The 21,311-nt window shown below is 35.0% G+C and overlaps 1 protein-coding gene across 1 annotated transcript in view; it reads right to left on the bottom strand.

Annotated features, from left to right (window-relative positions):
- The window catches only part of LOC131026759 (dihydrolipoyl dehydrogenase 2, chloroplastic), a 69,340-nt gene extending 62,608 nt beyond the window's left edge, over nt 1-6,732 (bottom strand). Inside the window, exons 1-2 of the mRNA XM_057956700.2 lie at nt 6,043-6,732; nt 2,173-2,319 (exon numbers count right to left, since the gene is read on the bottom strand). Coding sequence (XP_057812683.2) covers nt 2,173-2,319; nt 6,043-6,396 — 501 coding nt within the window. The 5' untranslated portion in view covers nt 6,397-6,732. The remainder of the gene's footprint in view (nt 1-2,172; nt 2,320-6,042) is intronic.
- Between the last annotated feature and the right edge of the window lie 14,579 nt (nt 6,733-21,311).

The following is a 21,311-nucleotide window of genomic DNA, read 5'->3' as shown; positions in this document are numbered from 1 at the left end:
GACAATGTGAAGTTAGTTGTAGTTGTACCATTCAAATTATAGCCTTGGTGCCAACGTATTTAAAAATGTGAAGCCAATTTGGCAATTCAAAGACCAAAAGGCAACCCAATGGCATTAAGAGGGTTTTGTGCAATAAGGAAAATGCTTCACAATAAGTCTTATAGCTGCACCACCCAATTTAGAGATGTTGCCAACTTGATAATAAATGAAGATGTGGGGCCATCTTCACATTGAATAACAAAAAGGCAGTCATCCTTAACTCTTACATTCAATGAACTCATTTTTCTTCATCCTCTGTAGTATCCTTGGTTAGAATATTAATGCAATTACTTTTAAAAGCTTCTTCAAAAATTATTTAATCAGCTGCTCTAGTACCAATGTAGTATTCCCAGATATTAATAGTATTCCCATTTTTAACCAGAAATAAATATTTATTATGATTCTGTATTAAATATGCAGCCTCTATTAATTAAAGAGCCCTTTGCAGAATTTATATTTGAGAACAATAATTTAGAGTTTTAATGTATTACAAGCCTTATAAACTCAGATTTTCCTCTTTCATTCCTGTGATGACCCTAAAACGCTAAAATTATAGTTTGGGAAAACAAGCAAAATAAACTGCAGATTCAAAACATTGATAAAATCTGAGGAACCCGAATCACAAATATTGATTTACATTCATTGATACATATTTTGACTCGTGTTACAAGCACAAAGGAATTACATGGCCTTTCATACATTCACAGAAATCTTGAAATGTTACAAACGCTGCCACAGCAGCTTTTATGGACTGTGGGCTCTTTGTCAACATTCATGACCCTCTGCAAATTGGTCAAGCTCAACCCAACTGCTAGTCACAACCATGGAATCTTCTGAAACAATCTTTGGTGATATAGTCCTTTGGCCAAAGGGGTTGCATCATCTACCTCACATGATCCAAAAGGGTTTTTATCCTCTACTAATTCATAGATCCACGAAATCTAAGCGTTTGAACACAAGTGCTCAAAATGGTTATCTAATTAGGGTTGTTAAATATTTCATAATAAGCTTCTATGTTCAAGCTCTGAATCCTTAGTACCTCCTACAAGAAGATCGAAAACAAGCATTGAAATCAACGAATACTAAAGAGATACACAAATGAGGACACCCATGCCTATGGAGCATTGTTTTCCTTTGGATCATGTAGAAAACTATGCCCACATATACAAAACTATACTGAAGAGTCATGGAAGGAGATATCCAAGACCTGCAACAACTCTAAAAATTAATGGTGCAAGGACCCACAGGCTCCAACCCTAACCATTGCATTAATGGCAATTGAGGCCATTTACTCAATTTTCACAATAGAGAGTACACATGGATCCATGTTCCCCCATATTAAATAACATTTCCAGCAAGAGGAACCCTTTCTTGGAAGCCACAGTGTTGAAAGCAAGTTTTAAAGGCACTTTGACATGTCAAGCAATAGGTGAGATGAACAGTGTGTAAGGTAGGAGTTTCACACTTCCAAGGTCAGGAATGGCGAGGGACTCATACCTATAAGGTAGGCGGATGTGCAAAAGTTTGACTCTGATGAGATGAAAGAAGCTATTAACAGGTTTGACATGAGGAGGACACCCAAGGATGGGAAACTCCAACACTCCAACAAAAAGGGAAGGAAAGGTACAACTAGAAAGGCAAGTTCGAAAGTCTGGCACAAAAGGGACTTAGGGAAATTTGGACCGAGGTGGGAAGGGATGCTAGGTTGAGGAGCTCCAAAACTCTGACAACTAATAAACACTTAAAAGAATTTGGCACACCCCAACACATAGACTTTGGAAGCCAAAAAAAGACACAAGGGGAAAGAAGAGGAAGAGCGTGGAAAAATTTTGGGTGAGTGAAGACAAACGACTATCAAATAGACAAATTGATGTACATGACAACATTATTACCAAAAAAATGGTGGGGCGTGACATCCTCCTTTAAAATGTCATGTAAGGGTCAACCATGGGATATCAATTACTTTTCTAATACAGCTACTTCTAGTTAGTCACTAAGAAAAAATCACCCTTCTTTAACAACCATGGTCACCTATTTCGGAATTTTAAATTAATTTCTATAGCACAATCTACACAAGTTGAATTCTTTAATTTCAGTTTTCGATTTTGGGATAACAATAATAAACATGCATACCTGTATTCCCATTGCCTTCAAGTGGTGTTCACTTTGAAGTTCACGCATGCGACCACTCACAGCAAGAAGTGCTTTCGAAGGAACACAACCTCTGTTTACACAAGTTCCTCCAACAACATCTCCTTCAATAATGGCTGTCTTGAGACCCTGCATATGTTGCAGAAATTTTCATATTACTTTTTTTTTAAATTCAAAAGCAGAAAAATTCGAATTACAAATAGGATACTTGGCCTCTAGAATTTAGTTGGAACTTTTCATCAAAAATTCAAACATTAACCTGCGTTGATTTGCCATAGAAAGTCACTTGCAACAAAAAAATTGCATTGCCAACTCTTAGTATACTACAGTTCTGTATTTAAAAAAATTTCCTTCCCTCCTTGAGCCAGACAAATGGCATGTATCAAAGATTAATACACATGTTTTTCACATTCTGTTGAGAACTTAACATTTCTGCAACCGAAATTTTAAAATTGCCTTTAAAATACTTTCCTTCCTAGGCCAAATATTCACAACTAAATAATCTCTATAATTTTAAATAAAATTGCGAGAATTAAAAGATTTAACCATAATTTATTTTCCTCCTACATCCAAATTTTCAAACTAGTTAAATATAGCAAATATCAAAAGTGTGATCCTCATATTTTCTCCAAAAAATTAATGCTTCCCAAATCAAAATTGATAAAAAAAAAATTTTAATTCAAAATACTTTCTCCTTAAGACAGATCTTCAAAAAAACTAGATATCGCCTCATCTCTAACCTAAAATCACACTTATAAACAAATTCAAACATAAATTCTTTTGCCCTGCTAGATCTTCAAAACAGTTAAACAATGCCCAATATATATAATAAAACAAGAATGAACAAATTTTAACATTTCCTTTAATCAGTTCTTCAAAAAAATTATGTAAGATAGATTTTATATAGAATTGACAGAAACAAAATATAATTTCTTTCCTCTTTGAACCAGAAACCCAAAACAATTCAATAATCACACATACCAGAACATTTTTTCATCAGATTATCTCCAAAATTGAAATTTTCACAAATCAAATTCAGAATATGAATAAATGAAAAATTAAAAATACCAAATAATACCTAGCATCTCAAATAATTAAGATGAATCAGTAAATTTAAATATAAATTGACATTACTTTTTTCAAGGTATATGTTGAGTATAGTTAAATGCCCCATATCTTAAAATTGCATGAATGAATATGTCTAAATATGTATTATTTTCCTCCGTGACCCAAGACCTGCCTCATATTTTAAACAAAATTATGCAAACAAAACAACTTTCAACATAAATTTCATTCCTTCTAAGCCGAATCTTTAAATGTGGTTCAATGGTAGCACAAATTGGAACATGTAATCTATCATATTGTCTCAAAACCTTGAGTTTCCGTAATTGAAATGAGTAATTTAAAAAGGAGAAAAACTAAATAATGGACAATATTCAAATAAAACTATGCATAAAACAAATTTAAACATAAATTCCTTTCCTACTTGAGACAGATCTTCAAAGCGATTAAGAAATCCCTGGTTTATTTATTCATCATTGCACAAATGAAAATTTAAATAGTAAATACAAATTCTTATCCTCCTCAAGCCAGATCTTCAAAACAATTGAAAAAAAGCTCCTATCATAACTAAAATTAAATGAACAAAACATGTTCAAATATACTTTGTGTTATATGTCAAATGGGATGGACGCAAATGTTAAATCATCAGGGCTTCATAGTTGAGACCAATATTCAAATCCCTATAAGATAAGTTAAATGTCTATATGTTCAAATTTTGATCAGGCAAACAGCGACATGCAATTTTAAATGATTAATTGTTCAATTTTTTATCAGGCAAAATGCAACATGCCATTTTAAGTGTGGCTTACTCAGCAAACAAGGTCAAGTTCATGAACTAGTTGAATTTGACAAAAAGATATCCCTTAGTCATAACATCCAAGCCAAAGGATACCCCACAAAGAGAATTTATCAACCAACAAAGAAATGCTTCACATTATCTCAAAAAACAAAGTTCAAATTCATTAGAAAAATTTAAAAGAAAAAACAAAGTTGATTTTACATGACGAGAACTTAAAGTTTCCACTGTTAAAATCTAAACAAAGAAAAAGGAAAACTTAATAAAACCTAAAATCTTAACTTAACCACAGTAATAAATTATAAACAATTTTATTCATTAATTCCTTACCTCTTCAAATCAGTCAAAACCTGGCATTTCTCAAGTGATAAGCTTATTACATTATCTCCAAACTTAGAGTTTAAGTACTCAATTTTAAACAAAAAAAGAATTTAAAACACTTTCCTCCTTGAGCCAAATTTTCAACGCAAATAAATAATAGCATGTAACATGCCCTTACTTCTCATATTATCTGCTGAAAAAAAATCAATTTAAAAATTTAAAATAAAAACAAACATCAAAATCTAGAACTCTGGATTCATGTTTTTCATTGAAAAAAGCCAGATCCCCAAATCATATTTTGAAGAAGAAAGAACTAAAGCAGGGCTGTAAAAAGGTTAGATCAAATCAAACTTTGTACCAAAAAATATTCAATAAGTATAATTAAGGGAGAGAATCGAAGAAAAGGTTGTTGATTAAATTCCAAACGAATTAAATCACAAAATTAACACTTCAGAATTGAATTTTTTTGGTACATTGCCTTTCGATGGGACATTGAACCAGATGAACACAACTATATAATGCCTCGTATCTATAGAAAATGCAAATAAACAGAATTTAAACACAAATACCTTTTTCTAATTGAAATGTATCATAACATTATGGCAATGGATAAATTCAAATATAAATCATATCCGTCCTTAAACTAAATCTTCAAAATAGCTAAATAATAGCTCATATGTTAATAAGTTTGTACAAATAAAACAAATTCAAATATAGATCATGTTTATTATTATCTCAAAAATAAACAAATATAAGTTTAATTATTTTTTAAAACATCAATGATTAATCAAATTCCAATGTTGAAGTTTAAAGAGACAATACAGGACCTGACAAAAAAAATTTATTACAGTACCTCAAAAACAAAAACATCATCTTCGTAAGAGATCTTCAAAACTAATAAACAATGGCTTGTATATTAAATAAAAATATACATACAAACAAATTCTAATACAAAACTATTTTCTCTTGAACTGCATCTTCAAACAGGTTATATAACATATTTAGAGAGAAAAAAATGGGAAAAAAGTGCATCGAGAATATAATAGCCACTCTTGGAAATTCAGTATTCACATGCTGAGTAAAAACAAGAAAATAATCGAGTACGAGGAAAAGAATTAATGCCTCATATTATTAGTATCACGATAAACATCAATTATTAGGTGTGTAATTTACTAGTTCACACTTCATGATAATTCTTGTATAAGTATTCTATTAATTTATGCCTCGTACTGTAACCAGAATTATTTTAAGTACGGTGAGATAAGGTATACTTACGCTGATATCTAGAATCATAACTTGGTTTGTGAATAATACAAGACATGCTTACACTAATATGAATCGTGAACTCTTAAATCAGGGTAACCAAAGAAAGCTTCGAGAAAATATTTTGAAACTAATAACCCATCAAATCAAAGTATCTATATAAGTAACAACGTTTTGGAGGTCCAAGTTTTCTTATAACAAAGTCATTTCTCTCGCAACTTGATCTGTCTTTGGATTTTCTATTTAATTATTTATTAATTTGATTTACATCACTGCTTTTTCCTGGGCACTTCGGTAAGAAAGCACCGAAGGACTGTGATTCCCAATAGAACCATCATTACAAATCCACTTTGCTGAGAGAACCCGTACATATAATAAAATTAATGAAAAAATCATTCGCATTAAAGTACCTTTTCAACAGCGTGAAGTGCAGCGCCGTGGCCTCCAACGCCAGCACCAATAATAACAACATCATAATCAAACGGCGCAGAAACAGCGCCTCCGTTATTCGAAGCAGCAGCAGAAATCTTAACAACACCATTCCTCCTCTGCGATCCCGCTCTTCTCAACTGCTTTCGCAACGAAACAAAATGTTCCGTCGAAAAAGCCCTTCGTCCTTCCACTCCCAAAACCTCCTTACGGAGGCCGCAAAAAGACAGCTGCGCAGGCCCTACGACACCATTGCAAATGCCGAGAGGAGCCTTAGCCTTTGAATTGCTAGTAAAACCACAAGACGAAGACAGAGAGCACTGAATCGCCTGCATTTTCGTTTGAGTGGATTCGAACTCGAGACCTCTGCGAAACAAAAGGCAGAAAAGAGAAGGAAAGAAAAAAGTGTTGTTTTGGCTAAAGTGTGAGAGGTTTTTCTTTTATGTTTGCTGGAAATTGATGAGCGCTTGGAGGGCTCCGAAGTAGCGAAGGCGTTATGCGCTGTGAAGAGAGAAGCGTGCCTCGAATGCTCCGCTCAGTGGCGGAGCTGCCTAAGTGTCAGATAAACTACCCATTTGTCCCAGACTCTGTGTCATGTGGTTTTTGCTTGAATGATTGACTTTTTAACAATTTCTTGATATGATCTGTGGTTTCAAAGGGACAGTTATTGTTGTTGCCGGTTATTTAATTGGATTCATTATGTGTAGGTAGTGTTTGGTTTACCCAAAAAGTTCGGTTCATATTTAAATAGATTTAGATTTCTTTATTTCTAATTTTCTTTTTTTAATATGAATGTGTCTTTATTACTTTCACATTTTTTATATGAATATGTCTTTTGCTCCCTAATACATAATATATAACATATTTAACAAAGTGGTTTTTCACAAGAAGCATTCAAATAACAAAAACAAACATGGTGTTAGGTAATGTGAATAAGTAATTAGAGGAGGAGAGGTATTGGTCATGTTAGTGATTTGAGTTGTGAACCACAAATCTTCAAGGCTAGATAGTCTCTCAAGTGTCAAGGTGTCAAATTTGGAAAGAGTATCATGAAACCTATGTTTAGGTTGAGCAATTCAAGACCAATTAATGAGGTGGGTAAAGCCTCCTTTACTTTTGATTTTGCAAGACTAAGGGGGCTTTCTTAAGGTACTAAATTGTATAATATTACAAGGTATCCCTAATGTTTGATAGTCTTCCAAGTATTAGGGTATCAAATTTGGGGAAGAGTATCATGAAACATACGTTTAGGTTGAGCAACTAAGACCAAATAATGAGGTGGGTAAAGCCTCCTTCACTTTTGATTTTGCAACACTAAGGGGGGCTTTCTTAAGGTACTGAATTGTATAATATTACAAGGATTTCATAGTTGCCTTGCTACAAACTATACCCACTACACAGTGTATCCATATATAGGTGTCACAATATATATATATATATGGATTCCATTAAATAGAATCTAATAGTTGTAAAGCCAAATCAAGTCATTATGAAGCTTCGAGTCATCCAAGAGGGAAGGTGGGAGTTGTAGCAAGAAATGGTGGGAGCTTTAGACTATCATAGGTTGAAGGAACTCATACCACATGCTAGTATTGGAGCATCAAGGATTCAATGTTAACAAGGAAGTCATGCCAAAAGGGATGATGAAAGGGGGAAGGTCAATAAGGAAAGTTGTCAAGATTTGAGTTCAAGAGGAAGCACAAGATCGAGTTAAGGAGAGGTTGAAAGTCCAACTCTGAAGAACTTAGAGAATTATGGGGTGAAACTCGATGAGATTTTAGAGAGTCAAGGAAAAAAATATAATAGGAATGGATATTGAGAGAATAGACGGAAGAGGAAGTCCGAAAATTTGATGAATAGATGATGTCATTAGGACTTCTTACATCAACATGATGTCTACTAAAGGATCAAAATTGAACTTTAAGAAGATATCTTCAACACGATGTCATCAAGGTGTTGAGATCAACATGACAATATCTTGATATAACTTATTAGATGAAGGTATTGAGGAACGAGGAAGGGAGAACTTTAAAACTTGAACTAAAGGGACGTAGAGGAAAAGAAAACTTGTAAGATTGTCTTGATTAGAAGGGATAAAAAAAATTGAAAGTTTGAAAAACTTAGAGGAATTTTGAGAAAGATCTTCAAAATTGATAAGGTGTGACCAATTTTATAGATTTTAAATAAATTCTTAGCGACCAACACAATCAATTTTGAATGATTATATACATTAGATTTTTAATTATGTGCAATTTGATTTTCAAACTTTAAATAAAAAGGCAAAAGATTGGGGTTAGAGATAGAGAAGAGAGAAAGGACTATATAAAGTAAAAAAAAATTCTAACCAATGATAAATCAGATGCCCACATAGACAAACTCCCTTTAAAAACCCAACCTTACTTTCTCCAAGGTAATCTCACATCTTAAGAAAAAGGGATGCAAGCATCAAGGGAAATATTCAAAATATTTTCATATTGAGCATAAGATTGAATCAACATTCACATCTGATTCAACAATCATGAAAAATGTTTGAACTGATTACAAAGTTCATCAAATATGCAAACATCTAACTATCGATATCTAAGATTATTTTCGAAGTTGGAACAAGAATCGCGATAACAAGATGAACCAAAAAAAACTACCAAAATTTTCTTTGCTAGTTCAATGCATGTTTTTCAACAATATCTCAACTCCACACACACAAAAAAAAGGCTAGCAAAACCTAGAACACAATCAAAGGTAGAGCCAAGCTTAATGCCAATGATCTGGACAAGAAGCCAAAAGAAACAATTACAACCAGTAAAAACAATTATGCCAACCAAGAGGGAATGATGATCGCCGAACACCAAAATGCTTCCCTTTCTACATGATCAACTTTGTTCAATTCAAGGGCATCATGATTACCTTAACTGAATAAGTAGGGAAATAGTTGTGTTGGCTTAATAATTTGGTCCAAAAATATCAATATCTTAAAATGTACCGCAATGCCCGTATGACAATCATGAGCTTCTATAACATTTTCCACAAGGATTAGGTGGATTAGGAAAATCTAGATGGATCAAAATTTCAACTTAATGGTTGAATTTTCATTATATTTCCCCTTAATATTTAGAGAAGAAAGTAGAGATAGATTTTTGTTTTATATCTGAAACAAGTAAAGAACACTTTCATCATGTTCAAATAAAAAATTTAGGAGGGAATAATTATGGAGGAATCTTCTCATTTAAGATTTTTTTTATAATTAATACTTCTAAAACATATCCTTAATTTCCAAAATAAAAAAACATCTTACCAAAAATTAAAATTTATATTTTATATTTGAGGAATGGAAATTTCGCAAAGGCCCTAATCCCCAAGTTTTCATAAATATGGTTTTTACATTCTAGTCTCATGATTGGAGCAGGGCATTCAACACTCATGGCAGCAAGATAACAAACTTTATCATGTTAGAATCTACATTTCTTTTGAGTTTAATTTGCAAGTTGAAATGTGTTTCGATTTCAAGTTGCATAATTAAAAGAAAATGTGCTTAAGGTTTGCACATGTAAAAAGTGGGAAGAAGGCACCATCAACCCAACCACATCCAGCATTAGGGAACAAATGTAGTAGGTAATGAGGAAAAATTATGGCAACATCCTTGGCCTAAGTAAGGGTGAGGAGAGGTGATACCCACCAAACAAGAGATCATTTTGGCTTGTCCTTTTCTTTTCTTTTATTTTATTTTAAACTCTAGAAGTATCCCTGCACCCAAGCGACCATACCTTGTTCTATTTACCCATTTGTGTTTGCAATCATATTTCCTTGACAAGCCAAATTTTGGTAGGTTTCCTAGAAGGTCATAGAAGAGCCATGAGGGTGACTGATTTGTTAGAAATCAAGACAATAAGTTCGATTTTATTTTATGGTGAAGCCACAAGGATGGGGATTGGCCATAGGACGATGGTTCATGCCTACTACAAACCCTTGAATAAGATTTATGCCAAAGCATGAAGGGCTAGGGTCGATACCAACAAGCGTGCAGTACATAGGGCTCCACAAATAGTCTCCCTAGGCCTAGTAAATACCACAAGTGAGGAATTATAATGATATTTTCTACTATATTCCATTCATTTTAATTTATTTTACACTACCCCAAAATATTTTCCCTCTTTATTTTGGCTCAAAGATCATACAAATAATCTACAAAATGTATGGACTTAAGTTTATTCTTATTATATGCATATATGCCTATTATTTTTAAACTCGTTTATGTCAAACCCTATTGAAAATGAGGATTTCAAATGAACATTGCCAAGAAAAGATTCATGTTGTTTTGCATCATACTCTTATTTTTCAAATTTGCATTTACATTGTTTGTCTCTTTATATCTGTCGAAACATCAAAATTGTGGAGATTTTATTGGAAATAAAAGATCACAAATTTATTGAATTTCTAATGTCCACTTAAGACATTGTTTGCTGCATGTTCGATTCTCCATATTACCAAATATTCTAAAAAATCATCAAATCCTATATAACAACTATAATTGCAATCATAATATTCATCTCTGTGTAAAATGGAATTATACTTTGTCAATGTCTTTCTTTCTGTTACTATTGTATTAGTTTGTCTTGGTTGTCTCAAATACTTTGTCAATGCCCCTACATCCTCTTTGTGTTATGTTAGAAACTTTAGCGACTGGTATAGTTTTATTCTTGGTTGTCCTCCTTTCACGATATTTGAATTGGCAATTGTTATAGTTTTGGTCATGATTGTCCCTACTATTGGTTTTAGTCTTGGTCGCCCTCCTATCATGGCATTTGAATTACTGGTTGTTATAGTTTTGGTCATGATTATCCTACTTATTGCAAAGCAATTTAGAAAATAGAAACGTACACAATAATAATCATCCCTCATTGCCAATAATCAAGCATACACATCTACTAATGAAGAAGTTGTCAATCCACACAACTTTGTATTCACTTTCATAGAGTGATGGACCAAAGCTAGCAAAAATATGCTTTATAGTAAATAATGATGATGGTACGAAGGCCACCATGATCATAAGTTTTAAAATCCATCTCTCTCTTGTTAGTTTACACATTTTATATTTTCTTTTATAGATTTTACCTTGTAAATTTATTTGATCTTACAAAATACATAGATGTGTGTTCAAAAGAATATTTTGATTGTTAACCATTTTATCCCAGATTCATAATGTGGGTTCAAAAGAATATTTTTATTGTTAACCATTTTATCCCAAATTTATGTGGACTTCACATTTAATCTTATATGTCTTGTTCTTCTTATAGAAATGATGAGCCCCACATGAAATAAATGTGCTCGTAATTACTAAAATTATTTTCTTTTCTCCATAAAATAGTACAAGGCCCAAGACCCATGTTGTCACTACATTACCAATATCCAACAAAACCTGATCTTACTACTTTAGAACCTCCATCTTCATGTTGCGAGAACCAATCTATGTATTTTTATCCCATGATTGAAATTGGCATTAGATGTGTTCTTGATCAATGGTTGTTGTTGGTCCTTACAACTGGAATGACAACTAGGTAATAAAACACATTTCAGAGATTGAATATCCTTGAATAGCTAGCTTTCCTGTAGCAAAGGCTCATTTACTTATCAACTAGGGACGTAAACTTAAAATGGGCCAGCACTGTATGTGCACCAAGTTCATATCGCAACCATTCTATATTACTACTGAAAAGGAAATTCTTTAAAGTAAACATGCAAAATATCAATGAACTAATACTCAATCTCACAAATAGAAATACTTAAACAACTACTGTTAAATGATAATGTTCTGGCAAGCAATAGGAACTACTCTGCTACTATGGCTACAGGAACAGACAATAGTTGAAGAATGAAAACTAACTAGAACATACAAAGGATTACTCACCAAGTGGCCCCCCTTGAGTGAGTATCTCCAAAACTTTCAGATTACAATTGTTAAGTGTTTCAAAAACACATTGATCTTCTTTATTTCATCTTGACTATGGAAAATACATAATATTACCAAAAAATTGCATATTACAAATATTATAGTCATTCTCTACTGCTATCCTCGAAAGGAGAGAGAGAGATCCCTTTATTTATAAGAAAACTCAAAACAGACTCCTAATTGATTGACCACATTCCTATGAAATAGGCGAACAATATTTATTAACAAAAGAAGAAGAAGAAGAAGAAGAAGTCAGTGCAGGAAAACAGAATAACATCTGTCTTGCAGCTGAGAAAATATAGCATGACTTGCTTTCTGGATCTAAGCTCCACCAAGAACAGTTATAAATGTTTCATAAATCATCCTACTGAAGAACTGGTCAAGTGGCTTCGATCATTACTACTTTTCTCTGACTGGGTCTACATTGCGGCTATATGCAAGGCGCTTCTTTAAACCGCCAATTAGTCTTTACTTTTCCTTTTCCGACCCTGCATCATGATATTAATGTGCACAACAAACATGTGTATACACTAATGCTAACATGATATAATGTAAACCATACTTAAGATTGATTTTAGATATTTGCATAGATAAATCATTAAAAATCATTGTATGACATCCTCAAGTATAAGTCAAATCAGTTTCAAAAACACTTAAAAGGGTATCAACTAGGAGAGTATCATGATCCAAATGTCATCTAAACACAAGACCTAGGCAGGAGTATTATAGCAAAAATCTATCAAAATTGAGCCATTATTTAGGCTCATCATCTCCCCCTAACCTAACTTCTTGTTGATCCTCCAGCAACAGGAAAATTCTAAATTCTGGCATTGATTTGGAAATTGCTTGGAGTACTTGCCCAGAACCTCCTACAGACAAACTCTAGTAGAATCCCTTCATTTTCTCCAATCTCTTCCACCTGGTATGTTATGTTGCTTCACTATATGGTGGGTCATTGTCCCTGCATCCCATCAGTGGCCATAGGAGGATTGGAGGTTAAAAATTGAGAGGCAGCCAATGTTGTCCCTTTGTTCTTCCCAAGTGTATATACTTGGGTGCTCTTTTTAAGGTTGCATGGTAGTTTTGCATAGAGTGTGGCTCAGATTGCCTTAACTCATTTGACAGGCTATTCCAGCGTTGGACTAAATGTCTTGTTGCTACTTGTCCTTCCCTTGGAGCAATTTGTTCATATTCTTTATACACTTCTTCCCTTAAGGGTAGGATATCCTTTGCATAATCTGGCTCATATACAATCTTTTTCCAGTCAAAATAAAGTCTCCAAGGCTCCCTTGATTCAGCCCTTAATGGTAATGAAAGCTCAAGTTCTTCCTTTTTATGCACCTGAAACTGCTCTCCTCTTGCTATTTTGTTCTGCATCCATGACATAAGAGCCCTCACTTGGATATCTCCAATGTAGAGGAGAGGGTTCCAATCGACATCATTAGGAACAACATAGTTATGCACATAAAATTCACAAAGTAAATTCTTAATTGTTGTAGGAGATGTCTGATAAGCACTGTAGAATTCCTCTGGTGTCTGCAATGAGGGATTTAGATCCCTAACAATTCTCATCATCTAGAAACTAATATGTTGTTCTTTTAAATATAGAGAATAAACATGAGGAGGTGCTCGACACTGCATTAATTGTGGTACCATAATGGCTATTGTTTCCACCTTAGCTTTTAGTTGAGCAATTTCCTCATCTTTTTGTTTAATCATTTTCTTCAGCCAGTCAATTATCATATGCATTTTTACCTTTTCCAATTCCCAATCCTCATAGAGAGCAAGTCCCACTGCATGACTAGTAAGGGAAGTAGGTGGTCTATGAATAGGTGCCCTAGGTTTCTTCTTTTCAACTTTGCTCCCTGCTTCAAAAACCTGTTCTACAGCAGATGCTAAGCTTTCCAGCCTTTCAAAACCTACTTCTTTCTGTGGTTGCCCAATGTTTTGGAGTCGCCCCTCTTCCTACAGTTGTAGTTCTTTCTCAATGTTCTACAATTCTTCATCTTTTTCTTGTTCCCTTTGGGATTCATTAGGTGGAGAAGGAGGAACATCATTGTGAGGTGGACCATGTGGCTCTTGTTTTGGAGAGTCAATCAAGATGGTAATATTTGGCTCTGTTGATTGGTCTTGGTTTTAAAGCTTTTTTCGGAGCCTACCACTGCTTCTCCTAGATTTCCCTTTTGCGGCTACAGGACTACTTCCTGTAGCCAACTCTTCAACCACTTCAATGGTTACAGGAGAAACTGTTTTTACAACTTTCCTTTTCCTAGCCGCAAGAGAGGGTAAATTCTCACTTTTACCTCTCTCTTCCTTATTTTCTATGTCAACTTGTTTTTCTTTGCCTTTTTCCTTTCGTATGGTAGCCCTAGTTTTTATTAGACTTTGAGAAGGAACCCCTGTTGTAGCTTTTTCTTGTAAGGGTTCCTATGCTCCAGGAATTTTTTGTTTAGATGATATCCTGGAGGATGAGGGTTCAAGAAGAGGAGAACCAGGTTTTTCAAGGTTTTCCAAATTTTCTTGTTCTTGAGATGGAAGTGGTTCCTCTATAACCATATTTTCTACCCTAAACATCCTAATTTCAACAAATTCATTCCAAGACATTGGAGAGACATCTCTCAAAGATCTTTCAACTAATAGCTTAATTAGGCAATGATGAGAAATAGAGTGAGGCCTACCTTTTTGGGTCTCTGTTGCACTTATGGAAAGAAGGTTGTACAATAGGATTGGGACATTCATCCTTCTTTCGTGGCATAGATGACTCAAAAGCTTGAAGTGATGGGAATGTAGACATGAGAACCTTCCTTCATAGGTTAAATACTTTAAAACATACAATGTTGTTGCTTTCCATTCAGGCAGAAGAGATTCTTGCCTAGCTCCTTATCTATCTACTACTAAGGGTGGGTTTCCCGGACGTGTAAATTCAGCTCTTGCACTACGTGCATACTTAGATTCTGAGTACTTTTCTCCGTCTGTTGGTAACCTAGTTACCTCTGCAATTCATTCCTTTGTAACCACAATTGTCAAACCTTTTACCTAGGCTTCTCCATCTGAAAGTGTGCAAGCAAATTCCCTTGCAATTTCCTCATTAAACTCTGTCAGCTTCAAAAAATAATCCAACCACCCACTGTTGTGGAATATTAGCTCACAATCTTGGTCCTGAAGAAGGACTTCATGGACTGTCAGCCCATGACGAATAGGTGGACCACCCATTGCAGTGATAACACTTTCTACTCTATAATGACGTAAATCTGCCCAATTTCTGCACTAAAATATACTCAATGTGCCTTTACTTGGTCGGAACCTAGATGCAATCTAAAAATAGTTCTAAGCAGAAAGAAGGACACAATACAAAATATCACCTCAAACTAGAAATTTGAAAAATTAAAATGCAATCCGAGAGGACATAAGAATTATCTACTAGAGTCATTATTAGCGTATGTTCCCCCCCCCCAACCTAAGGTTTAATAGGTGTCCACACATGCAAAGGAGGATTGAAAAGGACTCTATGCAAAATATCATAATGATAGTTAATATGGTTTAATTATATACATACAACAAAAATAAATACACACGAGCATACTTGACATCACGCGATAATGACAGCAACTGAAGACAATGACCCGTCATGCATGGAAAACGAGGAGGAAATGGATGGAGTGAAAGGAAAGAAATGAGTGAATACGGAATGGAATATTTATTGTGCAGAAATGTACTTCCTCCAGATTTGGAAGTATTAATTATGATCATGCATCAAAGATTTAAGATGGAGTGGTAACGACAAAGTCATCACTAGTTGTTGCAAGAATATCGACATGCTCAATAGTGGAGAACTGCTGCAGAAAGTCATCCTTGCTAAGAGGTTTGTGGTATAGGGGCAATCGATGACTATTGACTAACAATTTAAACTTATCAGGATCAATTGTAGATAATTTAACGACACCATTAGAGAATGTTTCAACTATCTCATAAGGCCCTAACCACCATGTCTGTAATTTTCCCAAATTATCTTTATACCTCGAATCACAAAGAAGGGCCCAATCACCTGGCTTGAATGATTTATCTTTGATATAGAAATCATGCCACTTCATGTGCTAGTTTTGAACTGATTCAGTGTGCTGCAGGGCAAACTTTCTTATTTCATCTAAGGTATTAAGTTGTAGGAGCCTTTCCTCTTGTGCTACAGAAAGAGTCATATCTAAGGCTATGGTCGTTCTCAAGGTTTTATGCTCAAATTATATAGGCATCATTGCTTTTGTCACATACACCATTTCAAATGGTGTAAACCCTGTTGTTGTTTTCCAGGTGGTTCTATAATCCCATACTGCTTCAAATAATTTGCTAGACCAATCTCTTCGGTTAAGAGCTATTGTTTTGGTCAATATTGATTCAATCTCCCTGTTAGTGATCTCTACTTGTCCATTAGCCTGAGGATGATAAGGAGTGGATTTTCTATGCCTTACATTGTATTCATTAACCAGGGCTGTAATCAAAGTGAAAGTAAACTGTGCCCCTTGATATGTTACTATTTCTCTAGGAACTCCATACCGAGTGAAGATTTATTCATATAAAAATTTTGCTACCTTATTATCTCTAGCATGCTTGAAGGCTTTGACCTCTACCCATTTAGTGACATAGTCGGTACAAACAAGAATGTGTGACCAACCATTTGATGATAGATCAATTGGCCCAACAAAGTCCAAGCCCCATTTGTCAAATGGTGTAACAATCACCTAGGGGTGTAAAGGCATTTCATCAAACCAAGTTGATCTTCCCATTCTTTGACATTTGTCATATTTCCTAGTGTATTTGACTACATCCTTGTGCAAGGTTGGCCAATAATACCCTGTAGTCAATATCTTGAGAGTTGTTCTTTTGGCAGCAAAGTGACCTCCACAAGGTTCATCAGGACAGGCGTGAAGTATATCATATGTCTCGTCTTCTCTAACACAACACCTCATAACTTGATCTAGCCCTATATAAAATAAACAATCTGCTATCCATGAGAAGTTGAAACTCTTTTCTACTAGCAATCTTTTTTCTTTTGGTGAGAAATGAGGAGGTATCTTGTTAGCTCCCAGGTAGTTAGCTATGTCAGCATATCATGGACTGTTCAAATTGATGGAAAACAAATGCTCATCTGGAAAAGAATCATCAATGACTTAAGGGTTGTCTGGTGTTTGAATTCTAGATAGAAAATCTACCACTACATTTGCTTTACCTGGTTTATCTATGATAGTAATGTCAAATTCTTGCATCAACAACAACCATCTTGCCAATCTACTTGTAATGGAGCTTTTGTTCATGAGGTACCTGATGGCTACATGATCGGTATGCACAAAGATTTGATAACTTTTTATATAGTGCCTGAACTTATCGAGGGCATAGATGACAACTAACATTTCCTTTTCAGTGACAGTATAATTTAGTTTTTTTACTGATATAATAAATTGCATTTTCCAAAACCCCTTGCTTCTGCCCCAAAACTGCTCCTATTGCAAAATCAGATTCATATGTATGAATGTGAAAAGGAATTGACCAATCAGGTCCTTTAAGCACAGGGGCCTAAGTTAAGGCTCCTTTTAGTTTAGAAAATGTCTCTTCACAAGCAGTTGTCCATTCAAACTCAACATCCTTTGTTAATAGAGAATACAATGGTCCTACTATTTGACTAAAGTCCTTGATAAATCTCCTACAGTATCCTGCATGGCCTAAAAAACTTCTTACATCCTTTTTTTGCAGGGGTAGGAAGAGCAAGTATTACTTCAATTTTAGCTGGATCTACTTGAATACCTGATTGAGAAATATGATGCCCCAACACTATTCCTTCTTGCATCATCATAAAACATTTTTCACTGTTGAGGGATAAATTGTGATCTTCACACCACTGCAACACTTTGGTCAGATTTTGTAATGCCTCCTTAAAGGTAGTTCCATAAGCAGTAAAATCATCCATGCAAATTTCCATACAATCATGGGATATGTCTGAAAGTATACTGAGGACAACCCTTTGAAAGGTTTCAGGAGCATTATATAATCCAAAAGGAAGAACTGAATAGGCATATGTGCCCAAGGGACAGGTAAAGGTGGTCTTTTCCTAATCTTCCAAAGCTATCCTGATCTGATTATAACCGCTAAACCCATCCAAAAATGAAAAGTATTGCTTACCTGCTATATAATCTAACACTTGATCTATGAATGGAAGTGGGAAGTGATCCTTTTTGGTAGAAGTGTTGAGCTCCTCATAGTCCACACAAACTCTCCATTTCCCTCCTTTCCTTGGAACTATAACCAGGGGAGAAACCCATTGACTATCTGAAATAGGGTAAATGAATCCTGCATTAAGCAACTTTTGTAGTTCCTCTTTAACTATTTCCCTTAAAGCAAGATTAATCCTTCATTGAGTCTGTCTAATTGGTTTACAATCTTCTCTAATATAAATCCTATGGGTACACAATGTAGGATTTAATCCCCTCATGTCATGATAATCCCATGCAAAAGCTTGTTGTTGGGTTTTGAGTAATTATATTAATGACAATCTTTGATCTGCTGCTAATTGATTATTAATATTTAGATTTCTTCCTATGGCAACCTCTATTTGAGTTACTGACTCAACATTAGATATTTCAGACAAACGAGATTTGAATCTCCTGTGGTAGCAATGTGTGAAATATGTTTGTGGCTGCAGGAGAATCTAAAGAGCCTGCAGATGGAAGAAGAGTGTGCAGAGCACTTAATGGTATACCCAATGACTGTTGATCTGCTCCATAATGATTTCTTATGATGTTAGAGAGTACCGTATCATCCTCTTGAAGTGTTATGAATGGTTCCCTTGCTAACATCATTAGTTGTTGAACATAATTAATTTCCTCTGCTTCTTCTCCTATGTCTGGTCATACTACTTGCTCTTGATCAAGTTGTGGTTGTGCTGGAGAATAGAGTGCAAGTATTTTAGTAGTAATACCATATGAAATTGTCATATCCCCTGATCTGCAACCTATGTATGCATCAACTATTGCAAGCCAAGGTATTCCCAAAATGATTGGATATCCACCCAATGTAGCCTTAGGAGAGAGTATTATAAAATCAACTAGGTATTCCCAAGAATCTAATGTGACAACAATATCTTCAACCATCCCTTCAGGCTGAATAGTAGAGCTATTAGCAAGTTGCAGGATCATTGGAGTTGATCTAAGACTAGTAATGTTGAGTTGCTACATGACATCCTTAGTCATCACATTTATGGCTGCTCCTAAATCTATCAAGGCATTTTTATTTTGAGTTCCATTAATAATTACCTTCACAATAGGGCTACCTGGGTCAACATATTTAGGGACAACAATTTTTCCTAACATAATATCAACCAATTATCCTACTACATGCATTGTTTTTGGGTCCTTTTTCTTTCTCCTAGGTTTCTTCAAACATGCCTCCTTAATAGCTTTTCCACATATGGGGATGTCCTTAATAGCTTGAAACAGTGGGATATTGACACATATATGTTTTAGCTGATTAATAAGATCAAAATCTATATCATCCTGCTGCCTAGACACCTCTACCTCCAATCTTTGAGGAAATGGGGGAGTTCTTACATGTGTGTTTGAAGTTTCAGACTGATGAACATGCTCAGGGTTTCCAAGTTTATCAGGTGTGGTGTCCTGAGAAATTTCCTCAAATGGTAATTCGATTATGACTGGAGGAGATGGAGTAGGTAGTATTGTCCCTGACCGTAAGTGAATATCACTTATATTGAGGGAGTATGCAGGATAGTTATTAGGATCAGTCGAAAAAACTTGTTGTTGTTGTTGGGGTTTGTTATTTGGATTTGGTACAGGCTAAGTTGGCAGTTGGGTTGGCTTGGATGGAGTGGCATTAGGGGATGGTGGCACTAAAGCCGGTTGTTGGGACTGTTGTTGTGGCTGCAGGAAACCTAATGATTGGTTTGCCCATTGTTTTCCTCCCCTCCATTATGGTGACTGTTGCCAGTTACCTTGAGGAGGTGACCAATTCCCTTGTGGCTATTGCCATTGAGATGAAGGACTCTAATAATTAGGCCAAGCATTTTGAGAGTTATTCCAAGACCGAGGGTTATAATTTCCAAAATTTTGGGAGTATGGAGGTTGCCACTGATTGTTTTGTGCATTGAAGTTCATATAAGGATTAGAAAATGACAATGGATCTTGTGGAATACCTTGTCTTGGAGACCAAGGCCTTCATCATGCAACATAAAAGAGTTGTTCATCATCTCCATAGACTGGCTTGAAATCTGGGGAGCTCTGCTAGCTATCAATTTTAGCTAGCAGTTTACATCTACAGTCCTTCTTCTTTTGTCGACAGTGAGGACAAAATTCAGCAAGCATAGCCTCTGCTTCCTCATTCTTCTTCCTTGCTTGAAGTGTATCCAATTGAGTCGCCATATTATTAATTATATCCTCTTTAAATTCCTTTAATAGATGAGTTATTTCCATTCTTAAAATTGTTGTAGATGACTTTGCAATTGAAGAACCAGGCCTATAGTGTCTTCCCCTCTTGGCTGCAGCTCTGGAGTACTTTTGACAGATTTGTTTGATGTCATCCCACTGAACTTGAGTAATATCTCCTCCTCCCATGAGATCTAAGGAGTCAACACAATCCTCGTTGATTCCTCTTAGAAAGATCAACTTCATAGAATCTTCACTCAGAGTGTTATGCTTGGATTTTTTGACACTAAACAAAAACCTCTCCAAATAGTCTTCCAAGCTTTCATCTTCTTTTTGTGTCATCCTGAAGATATCATCACCACGTCGGTCCATTCCCCTGCAGTAGTCTTTATACTTATCCAAGAAGTTTGTCTTCATCTCCTCCCAGGTAGTTATTACATCTCTTCCTAGACTCATAAACCATCTCAAGGTAGCTTCTTTTAAAGTAGAAGGGAATAACTTAAGTTTATGAGCATCAGTGGTATAATTGTAACTTTTGCAAAGGATATCAAATTCAAACAAGAAGTATCGGGATCTTCTGTTACCAAGCCATGAAATTTTGGTAGAGAAGAAACTGGTATGTTCTTCAAATTTGCATTATCATGCTGGTCAGGAATGGGAAACTCAAATGTCGGGTTTATAGGTGGAGGTGGAGAATTTGTTGCCATTGGTCCCTGATAAAGGACTAGAGGTAAAATGTTTTGTTCAGGGGGTTCGTTTAGGAAGTCTAGGTCTCCTTTTGACAAATCAAAAACACCTCTATTTTGCACATGTTTTTGCAAAAGGGTTTACTTCAGGTGCTTGATCTGATCTTATGTCTTGAGTAGAATGCAAGGGAAGAATTCTT

This window comes from Cryptomeria japonica, chromosome 1, assembly GCF_030272615.1.
Source record: "Cryptomeria japonica chromosome 1, Sugi_1.0, whole genome shotgun sequence".
Taxonomy (NCBI): domain Eukaryota; kingdom Viridiplantae; phylum Streptophyta; class Pinopsida; order Cupressales; family Cupressaceae; genus Cryptomeria; species Cryptomeria japonica.
Note: the sequence above shows the minus strand (reverse complement) of the source record. Positions and strands in the feature narration are given on the sequence as shown.